Source organism: Eleginops maclovinus, chromosome 12 (genome assembly GCF_036324505.1).
Source record: "Eleginops maclovinus isolate JMC-PN-2008 ecotype Puerto Natales chromosome 12, JC_Emac_rtc_rv5, whole genome shotgun sequence".
Lineage (NCBI taxonomy): Eukaryota > Metazoa > Chordata > Actinopteri > Perciformes > Eleginopidae > Eleginops > Eleginops maclovinus.
The window spans coordinates 7,446,117-7,456,900 of NC_086360.1; the positions used below are offsets into that span (position 1 = coordinate 7,446,117).

General features: G+C 38.7%; 1 protein-coding gene across 2 annotated transcripts; it reads left to right on the forward strand.

Annotated features, from left to right (window-relative positions):
- The first annotated feature begins 802 nt into the window (after nucleotides 1-802).
- On the forward strand, nucleotides 803-10,620 carry LOC134874009 (STAM-binding protein-like A). 2 transcript variants are annotated; one of them, XM_063897970.1, is made up of 10 exons: nucleotides 803-970; nucleotides 2,609-2,833; nucleotides 3,024-3,099; nucleotides 3,192-3,287; nucleotides 5,000-5,399; nucleotides 5,597-5,721; nucleotides 6,133-6,270; nucleotides 7,018-7,130; nucleotides 8,142-8,241; nucleotides 9,676-10,620. In XM_063897970.1, the coding sequence occupies exons 2-10, from the start codon at nucleotides 2,631-2,633 to the stop codon at nucleotides 9,730-9,732; spliced, it is 1,308 nt and encodes a 435-aa protein (XP_063754040.1). In that variant the 5' UTR covers nucleotides 803-970; nucleotides 2,609-2,630; the 3' UTR covers nucleotides 9,733-10,620. The 2 variants fall into 2 exon arrangements, with proteins under 2 accessions (XP_063754040.1, XP_063754041.1); XM_063897971.1 differs by lacking the exon at nucleotides 803-970 and adding an exon at nucleotides 977-1,136.
- The last annotated feature ends 164 nt before the right edge of the window (nucleotides 10,621-10,784 follow it).

Below are 10,784 nucleotides of genomic sequence, written 5' to 3' on the forward strand. Positions count from 1 at the left end.
TTCACATCACTGCTGCCTGAAATTAATTTATATTTAGATTCTCCAATTGTTGATTCAGATTACAATTTTAGAAAAAGAACGTCCGTCTTTGAATGTATTTAGAAACTCTGTTACCTAAGACACTCAGTATGTGTTTGTGTTGCATCTACCAGCACATGCTCAGGGACACTACCTGACACGAACGTCTTTATGGTAAAAACGTTGTCCATCACCTCTTACAAGAGATTCCAATATTTCATTACCATATAAATGTACGGATCGAAACCTTTACTGTACCTCTCCTGTAAAGTAAGGGTACACACAATTAAAGTATCACATTATGTACATAAATAACTACTTTTGATTTTGGTAACACTACTTTTAGGCCAAGTTTAACTTTGGATTTGCCTTGTAAACAAATGTCCTAATTATAAAGTAACAGAAGTGTCTTTTAAACTTACATAGAATATAAAGCAAACACTGGAAAGACTTCAAATGAAATATTATATACTTTCTGCATAATAAAAGGAGAAGCTATTTGTTATTTGGTTCTATTGCTGCATCTATCCCAACATGTTTTTGGGCGATGTTAAACATTATTAAAAAGGTGGTGTAGACTTTTGTTTTTAAATGTGTTTTTTGGTACAGTTAATTTAGGGGGGGAATCTCAAGGCTATAACTTCTTCCTAATGTCATGCAGAGCCGATGTCATAACCGCCATTAGAATATAAGAAGAAGAAGAGCCGATGTCATGTAGGTACATCCTCCCGTACAGAGGGTGGCGACTACCACGTTTAACGATGATGTGTAGTCCGGCCAGTAAAACCACAGAAGAAGAAGAAGGAAGTTGTTTTGATTGCGGAAGTGCAGCAATAGAAGTAGGCGCTGCCGCAGCCCACTGAAGTAATTTTCTCTTGAGAGGAATACATCTATTGAATTTTGACTAACTTATATGTAGGTCTCTTTGAGCTTCCATTCACAGCTTGATCAGGTAAGAAAGAAGCTGCGGTGTGGTTGTGAAATTAACTGTATTAAACTGAACTGTTGCTAAGTTAGCTTGGCTAACGCGACGTCGCTGAGAAACACTTCAGTGACAGGGCGAGCTATATATCAACACCAGTGGAGGGTGAAACATATCTGTATGACTCCTACAGCATGTGAGTAGACGAGGTTTATAAGTTATGTCCAAATTATGTTGTGTCATTCAAAAGGGCCTACAGTTTAGCATTTTGTCTCATCTCACACTGACACTTTAGAGGTATTTCTGACACAAAATGAACTTGATAATGATGATAAGGAAACAGTAAGTATGGTAATAAGCTGTTGTTAAATTCAGAAATAAGTTATGTAATTTACTTTAAGAGTAAATGACACATCAAAGTACACCTAACATGTACATACTCCAAGTATACACACTTATTCATACACGTTAAAGTGTCCCTGTCATTCTTTTTCTGTGTCATGTTTTTGGATTAATATTACTGCTGCGATAATGTGTATGTTGCATTATACTGCTGTAGATGTTTGAAGATGAGCACATTTTAACTCCTATATATACTGTTGGGTAGTTGAATAAACAGCAATGAATGGTATTCCTCATCATCATATATTTGTGTCGCTGTTTTTTTATTTTGTAAAAATGTTTTCATTCCTCAAATCATGAAATTAACAGCGATACATTGACAGCTTCTGAACGTTGTGTTCGATATGGAACAGAGAGGTAGACTATGCTGTAAAATCATTAAAATAAAAATGGAAAAGATTTCAATTACCTCCACCTTATATTAGAGCCAAACCCCTTGATAAAAACGTGTGTCTCTACACTTACTGTGTTTCTGTACCAGCTAGCCACAGTGTCACAGTCAGTACAAGCTGGCTGGCTATTGTTACTCATGCTGATGGAGCCTTCTCACATTGATCGATACAGAGTAGAAAACCCCTAGTCATGGACACACCATGCACAGTCATTGCCTTTTTTTCTAAATATACTCAGCCAGTTGAGGCCAAAATACAGGGTGTGAAGAGAGGGACACTGCCTCTCTGTTCTAGTTTGTACAGCATATGGTCTTTGAATAACTTATAAGGAAGATCAAGTCTTCAGATCATAACACCATAGCCATTCTTAGTTTAAATATTTGAAACCCCAAATAACAGTATGTTTTTATCAGATTTACAGATATAAAATGGTGAATTATAGTACATTTTCCTTCATGTTGAAAATAAGTCAAATCCACCCTAGATCTTGTCCTGTTTTCTGCTCTGTTTTTTAAAAAAAAAGATTAAACAGCTATAGAAGAAAATAGAATACAGCAAGTCAGATTTGAACCTGGTTAAAAAATCCTTTCAAAAAATCTTAATGTTATTGTGGTGTTAAATGTCATTTTAGCTGAAACTGAAACTAAGCTAAGAATGCAGTAAGTCCCAAAATAAAAAACATATTTTCTTGTGAATCCGATCAATATACATTTAGTTATGAAATTATTAAAATCTAGAAAACCGTTTAAAGTAATGATTGAACCAAAATAAATAATAATAACAATGTTGCCAAGCTTTTTCTTGGCAGAGTAGAAAGTAATCCCCTCAGGGTAAGTCGCAGGTTCCCCTTACTGTATTACATTATTCTTCACAGTGTTGCAGGTTGAGCTGACGGGATGGCGGACCACAATGACATCAGTCTGCAGCCGGAGGAGCGAGTCCGCGCTCTCACCAAGAAGGGAAGCTCGGTGGAGGTTAATGATGACGTGCCCCCGCGTCGCTACTTCCGCTCCGGCATGGAGATGATCCGCATGGCTAACATCTACGCAGAGGAGGGCAACATCGAGCATGCCTTCGTCCTTTTCAATAAATATATCACGTGAGTGTTTACAGCGATTAGGCTGGATCATTGTGCTGATCAGCTTTTATTTGTTTGATCGCATTTTATACACAAAATTCTTCATGATTTGATCGTGATCTGTTTTTTCAAATACTTTTTTTAATCCAATATTTAAACAAGCAGGCAGAATCCCCAGTGAATAACAAGATTTCCATTTGTTTGTACCCAGTCTCTTTATAGAAAAACTTCCCAAACATCGGGATTACAAAACGGCAAACATTCCTGAGAAGAAAGACACACTAAAGGTACTTATATTGTTCATGCTGTCCTTTCAATTCACATTTTAATTGTTCTAAGGAATGGTTGAAGCAAAACCTTCTTTGTCTTTTTTCCACAGAAACTAAAGGACATTGCATTTCCTCAAGCAGAAATCCTGAAAAAAGCTCTTTTGCGGAGATTTGAACAAGAGCATGCACAGTATCTTGTCAAAAAGGTAAACTCCTACTACTGCAATTATACTGAAATGGATCCGTCTGTCATAGACATTGCTGTTTTAATTAATGACACAGAAATCAAGATGAATTACCTTCATGAACATGAAATAAAGACTAACATGTAAAGCTAATTTACAATACGCCTAGTATTGTAAAGTAATTTTACAATGTGTTGCGTAAACTTTTATTCAGGGGAAACATTAATCAGCAGCGACATTTCATCTTGTTAGGCATTCATTAACAGAATCAATGGCATCGAAAGTCACATTTTGTGACTCAGTGATCCAAAGGGACATTAAATGTATAATGCGTAACATTTCTGCATTAAGATGTCTAAAAATGACGAGACAAATTTTAAATATGTGGTAGTTTGGCTCTGTACAAAGTTTAAAAACATTTAAAACCTGGAGAAATATGTAAATTTAAGCAAAGTAATCGTCCATTTTATTTGCCTATAATGGCAACAGATCTTTCATAAGAATACTTTTGATCCAGTGTAACCAGTGCACTTTCCAGTTCTTGGTGGTTTTTAACTACAGTGGGGCAAAAAAGTATTTAGTCAGCCACCAATTGTGCAAGTTCTCCCATTTAAAAAGATGAGAGAGGCCTGTCATTTTTATCATAGGTATACCTCAACTATGAGAGACAAAATGAGAAAAACAAATCCAGAAAATCACATTGTCTGATTTTTAATGAATTAATTTTCAAATTATTGTGGAAAATAAGTATTTGGTCAATAACAAAAGTTCATCTCAATACTTTGTTATATACCCTTTGTTGGCAATGACAGAGGTCAAACGTTTTCTGTAAGTCTTCACAAGGTTTTCACACACTGTTGCTGGTATTTTGGCCCATTCCTCCGGGGTGAGATCTTGCGTGGAGCCCCAGATGGAGGGAGATTAGCAGTGGTCTTGTATGTCTTCCATTTTCTAATAATTGCTCCCACAGTTGATTTCTTCACACCAAGCTGCTTACCTATTGCAGATTCAGTTTTCCCAGCCTGGTGCAGGTCTACAATTTTGTCTCTGGTCTCCTTTGACAGCTCTTTGGTCTTGGCCATAGTGGAGTTTGGAGTATGACTGTTTGAGGTTGTGGACAGGTGTCTTTTATACTGATAACGAGTTCAAAAAGGTGCCATTAATACAGGTAACGAGTGGAGGACAGAGGAGCCTCTTAAAGAAGAAGTTACAGGTCTGTGAGAGCCAGAAATCTTGCTTGTTTGTAGGTGACCAAATACTTATTTTACCGAGGAATTTACCAATTAATTCATTAAAAATCCTACAATGTGATTTCCTGGATTTTTTTTTCTCATTCTGTCTCTCATAGTTGAGGTATACCTATGATGAAAATTACAGGCCTCTCTCATGTTTTTAAATGGGAGAACTTGCACAATTGGTGGCTGACTAAATACTTTTTTGCCCCACTGTAGATATTTCAGCCACGCGTTCCGATATTAAGTTTTCAGAGAAACGGGCTACGCTTACACTGATTTTCAAACATAATACAGCTTGCTTTAGTGTTTATTTACCGGTTAAACTCATATGTGTGATTGCTTTTAAGAATATGAGACCTCCGTGGATAAGTAGGCTCGCAGTAAAAAAAACCTGAACCTCTGGACAGAATTAGTGAAGACCTGGATATGAATACAAATAGCAAAAGACCACCTGCTTTTTCAACGTGCTTGTACATGATGTGTTTCCTATATGCTCAGAAAGCGGAGCAGGAGGCGATGGCGCGGGAACAGTCCAAGCAGCGAGCGCTGGACGCTGAGCGGGAGCGCGTGGTGGAGATGCAGCGGCGGCAGCGGGAGCAGGAGCAGTTCAGTGCCTTCGAGGAGATGATTCGCCGCCAGGAGCTGGAGAAGGAACGTCAGCGTGTGCTCCTGGAGTTCGCCACGCCTGCCGCTCCTTCCCCCAACATGCCCCTCCTCCCGGGCATCAAGGGTCCCCCCGCGGTCTCTCCCAGCGCGCCTCAGAGCCCAGGGGATCTGTCTGGCGGCACCAACCATCAATACAACGATCCTCCCGCCTCCATCGGCACACCTGCCACTGCCCCGCCCACCTTTGACCGGTCGCTCAAGCCCGGGTCTCTGGTCAGTCCGGGGAACAACAGTGAGTTAATCTTTTTTCTGAAAATGGGGAATGGCCTGCAGAGGATTTAAATACCACCGTACTCCTGCTTTAAAGGATTTAAACATCTGAGCTGATTTCTTTCCCCCTGACCTACTTAATTTCCTGCTTACACCATGCCTTGTCTCGGAACATCACAAGAATCTAACTTTGTTTTTTCTTCTACATGGTTTTCGCAGATACAATGGTTGATGCCCTTCGGCAGTTGGCTGTTCCCGCAGAGCTGTGCCGGAGCTTTCTGAGGTTGGCCGAAGCCAACACAATCCGAGCTGTTGAAACTTGTGGCATCCTGTGTGGCAAACTGGTAAGACTGCTGGGACAAAGCGATATTGACTGCCGTTCTGTATCAATCTGTCACAGAAGCACAACAACTTGTATATGTGACATTTTACTGAAATGTTTTCTCATGTTCCCATGTTGAAAACATGAGATATTTATCATGGTTTTAATGTGTAAAATGTGGATTTTGAAATGGAGACATCAGCTGACCTCCCACCACAGTAACACTTCTCTTACTGTCCCCAATCTGCTCAGGCTTTTGTTTGAATTATATCGTTTGCTGGTCAGGTAAACTTGAAGCTTTTCAAGCAGCAAACTGTCCAGCGCTTTGTTAATTTTTTCCTTGGTTTACTTTTTGGCAGGCAGTTGTTCTGCTTAATTTAAAGGGCTGTGATAGTGTGACCGCAACGCTTTTTGTTATGTGTGTTTGCTGCAGACGAGAAACGCATTTACTGTGACCCACGTCATTGTACCAAAGCAGTCTGGTGGACCGGATTATTGTGACACAGAAAATGAGGAGGAACTCTTCCTAATACAGGACCAGTACGATCTCATCACCCTGGGCTGGATTCATGTGAGTGAAGAACAAAGGACATTTCTAGAGGGTCAAATAAACCCTTTCTTACGCTGTGTAAACCCCAACATAATAAACAGAAGGAACATGATATTTAAATAATCAAGGAAATCATTGTCATTATAATTGAGCAGCGATTTCAAAATAAAGTAGACTCAGAGCTCTGAGAATTTTGTGACTGAAAGAAATGTGTAACATAGCATACTTTAACTGTTACTGTTATTCAAATACACTTGCACAAAAGTGAATATAATATCCAAGAATATTGAACAATTAACTCAAATCACCCAGGTTTAGTAACAGCTGGGCTTGAGTTATTGTGATGTTGAGTTCAGAATCTTCCCTTGTTTAACTTTAATCTGCTTATATGTATCTTTTGCAAATCTCTTACTCGACGTTACTACGGTTATGTCTTTATAACAGACCGTTGCTATGGATTCCGTCTGATATCCAAACACAGTGGGCTGATTATATCTTGTAGCAGATGCAATTAAGTCCTATTTATGTCCCTACACTTGTGTGAAATGATTAACGTATTTCTTTTTAAGTACAAATATAAGTATGTATTTCTTTTTTAAGTGCCTGATAATGTGTGGTGAGTTTGCATTAGGGTCATGCTAACCTTCCCGGGGTTTATTTTAACGTACATTATCCCTTACTTACATATATAAAATCACCTTCTTTTTAACTTTCACCAGTGTAAAGCGGTTGATATAAACTGAGGTGTATCCGCTGTGTATTTCTCAGACTCACCCCACACAGACGGCCTTCCTGTCCAGCGTCGACCTCCACACGCACTGCTCCTACCAGATGATGATGCCCGAGGCCATCGCCATCGTCTGCTCGCCTAAGTTTAATGAGTGAGTTAGACAACCAGTGATGTCGCGTCATTCCTCAATCTAGATTAAAATCTTTTCAGGATCTGTCACAGGGATATGGAGAAGACACCCAGAGGGGGAAGTAGCAATCTAATTATTGCATATTTTAAACAGGTGCCTACCAGATTGTAATTAAGCTGGGAATTATTGTAAAGGAGAAATAGGCTCTGATTGGGTTTTTTGCACGTTGTAAAACACGAGGCGCATCACACTGCCTTTGGTTGTTACAGATGCCATGATCAGATAAAACGTTTATTTTTAGTTTGCTGCGCCTTGTTTTCATTGTAGCTAGGCAACCACCAAATAAGTGCTAATGTTAACACAAACCAGGAACTGTATGCTGGCTTCAATAGTAGAGTTTAAAAGGCTGATTTCTGGTTAGTTAACTGTGGATACAGTTGGTAAAGTCATAAAGCTCCAGGTGTCTAGCAGTAGGTACGACAGAGGGCCGCCTCTCAACTAATCCAAGTTAAAGATGGTAAAACACTCATTCCTTTCAACTCTAGGCATTCAGGGTCCTTCAGGAATACATATTCAATTATGAAAAAAAGCGCTGTGTGATTGGGCTTCTTAAGCCCACACAGTCCGTCTTAATATGCAAGCCTTACTTTAACTACCTTGTCTGTTTTTGTGTAATTGTAGCGTGTCTAAGAGATGGCTTTGCTGTTAAAAGCTTCTAAATAAACATTATAATGTCTGTAGAGGGAGTTCTTAAAGCCTACTTTCCTAGTTGCTTTCACCTCTTGTTTTCAGAATCAGCCTGTCTAATGAGAATGTCGGCTGTCCGCAAAGCAATCACTGCCATTCTTATTGTGATCTGTCATCAGTTATTTTGCCGGTGTTTGTCAAACCCTGAAGAGGACTCCACAACTTATTAATCAGAACTATTTCATTAGCATAAAGATGTATATAGTCGAGTAGTAAGCTGTTGATGGACATCTCCTCTGTCTCTTTATGCTGAAGTGTTCCTTAATTTGATTGTGTTTGTCCCAGGATCGGTTACTTCAGGTTGACAGATCGAGGAACAAATGAGATCTCCACATGTAAACAGAAAGGCTTTCACCCTCACAGCAAAGACCCCCCTCTATTTACAGTGAGTATACCTCTGCCATCAATTGTTCCCCATACTGAATATTTTTTCTCCTTGAACATTAAGGGCAAAACATGTCGATATGCAGTTTGTGTTTTCTGTTTCAATACAAATGGATATTATTGATACAAGTAATCTCATCTCATACTGATCTTGATTTAATGGATCAAATCACAAAAACTAATAATAATGAATAACTATTTCTGTATATGGTCATGAATTTGGCTAGAACAGGTCCACTAGACTAAAATGTCCCATCTTGTTTTTCTGAGTGAAGTTTAGCATTTTTTTAGTTTTTGAACATTGAAAGCCCCCCAACTTGTGGTGGTAGTAACTCTTAAAAAGGAACTTGATACAGTAAGTCTCCTTTTTTTTTTTTTTTAAAGTAATAAGGGTAGAACTACCCTTTAAATAGTCTGATTGGAACATCTGAAGAGGCCCAATTAAACTCATTTCCTGCAGTGTGTTCTATAGGTTTCTTTGCAATGGTCTACAAATGCTTAAATCCCAAAGTTCCCTCCAAAGCATACGTCTCAAACTCAAGGCCCGCGGGCCAAACCTGGCCCACAAACTCATTTTATGTGGCGCAAGAGTTTTCAAAGAATATAATACGGTTATTATACGGCTACACGCCGCTTTACAGAAGCTCGTTGCTCATAAACTACATGTCCCACAATTCATCTCGTTTAGTGACATCTCGACAGACGGCTGCTTCCACTGAAGCGACTTCAGTCACTGTCGAGTGAAGCAGTAGTGAGTGACAGAGTTTAGTTACAGCGGCACAGCGACACCAAACATACAGCAAAGTCTGCTTCAGCAACCAAGACAAGAAACACCGGAACCAGAACCGACAGACGGCTGCTTCACAGAATATGCTGCTCTGTAAGAGTCAGTCCGATGTCGCTACGGCTCATTCAGAGACACACATGGATTTGTGTTTAAAAAAAACTTGCATTACGGTTATTTCCACTTTTGTAATATGAGGTCTTGACATGCAGCTTATTTTCTCTATATAACGACGATGAATACTTGTAAATACAATAACGTAATATAATACATTATTTTATATATATTATATATGTATATTTATAATGTCTTGAAGTTAAAACCGGCCCCTTGAGTGCAAAGATAATGCTAATGTGGTCCGTGATGAAATTGAGTTTGACACCCCTGCTCCAAAGGGACCAATCAGAGCGGACTGGGCTCTGGTTTCAGACAGAGGGTTAAAAGAGGTGCTGCAGCAAAAAAAAAAAAAAAGGACATTTTTGAACATTATCACAGTAGAGGCACAAAATGCAAATATAAAAACCTGAAAATGAGCATAATATGTCCTCTTTAATTTATCAAACTTACCTTTTGCTAAATGTAATACTGCATTGTAGTTAATCTGCTTTCCGTGTGAGCAAAGTCTAACTCAAATCTGTTGCTCCTTTTCAGCACGCGGGACATGTCAACATCACCGACGACACTGTGTCCATGATGGATTTGCGGTGATTTCCTTTGTTTTTAAAACCAGAACACTCATAGACTGTTTTATCAAACCGCTGACATTTTACTGGAGAAAACCCAAATAATTGACAGGACAGTACTGAGCAAATACTGGCCACGAGTTTACCATTCATATGGACTTCAAAAAAAGAGGGAACGACCTAATGAAATCCACAAATAATAGCACTTTCCAGGCAAACAACTACCATCCACTTAGCTGAGCGACCTTCAACCCCTCTAATGTTTTTCAGTATGTGCACTACTTCCATACTGTTCGACTTTTGTTTCTGTCATTAATAAAAATGTATGTTTGTCTCTGTCCGGTAACCCAACCTTTGTTTCATGATTATCATCAAAGTTGGATTCTGCCTGACAGATAATGTGCCTAGGAGGACCACATTAAATGGGTGTTGAGTTGTTTACCATGCAACATGAAGTTCTGCGTGAAGTCTTTAGTTTGTTTATCTGACGGGTTTTTCTGTTGAAGTACTTTGAGTAATGGGAAAAACTAAAAACGGTTATAACTCAGGTAAGCAGGCTGTGTTGCTGTTTTGCTGTTTTGTATTATTATATTTTTATATACAACCTCCATCACTCCACAGTATCCTTTATTCCTTTAACAGAAAAAGGATTTGTTTATTTCGTGCTTATGATGGAGCACCTTTAGTCTTATTATTTGTTGATGTTTTTTTGGGAAAAGGTTTTTAGCTCTTGTACTATTTGTCCGTGCTTCAGACATGTGTGAATGTACCTTCTGCTACATATTACTAACCACTTGGCCATAAATCATGCCTCTATCCACTTCTTTACCCCCTTTGCTTTTTGAGAAAAAACTAAATGATTAACAATAATTATAAGAATACCTTGAATAAATTAAATGCCAAGTAAAAATAACTCGTTGTACATGAATTTATTCTCCGTGGTTTTGTTTGTCATGTTTGTCAAGTTAGTAACCAGGTTCACATTTTTAAGCAGAACTAAAGAGTGTAAATGAAGATAATCTGTGAGCGAAAACAAACACTAGTAATTATAAAGGGAGAGAAATAGTGAATACATTA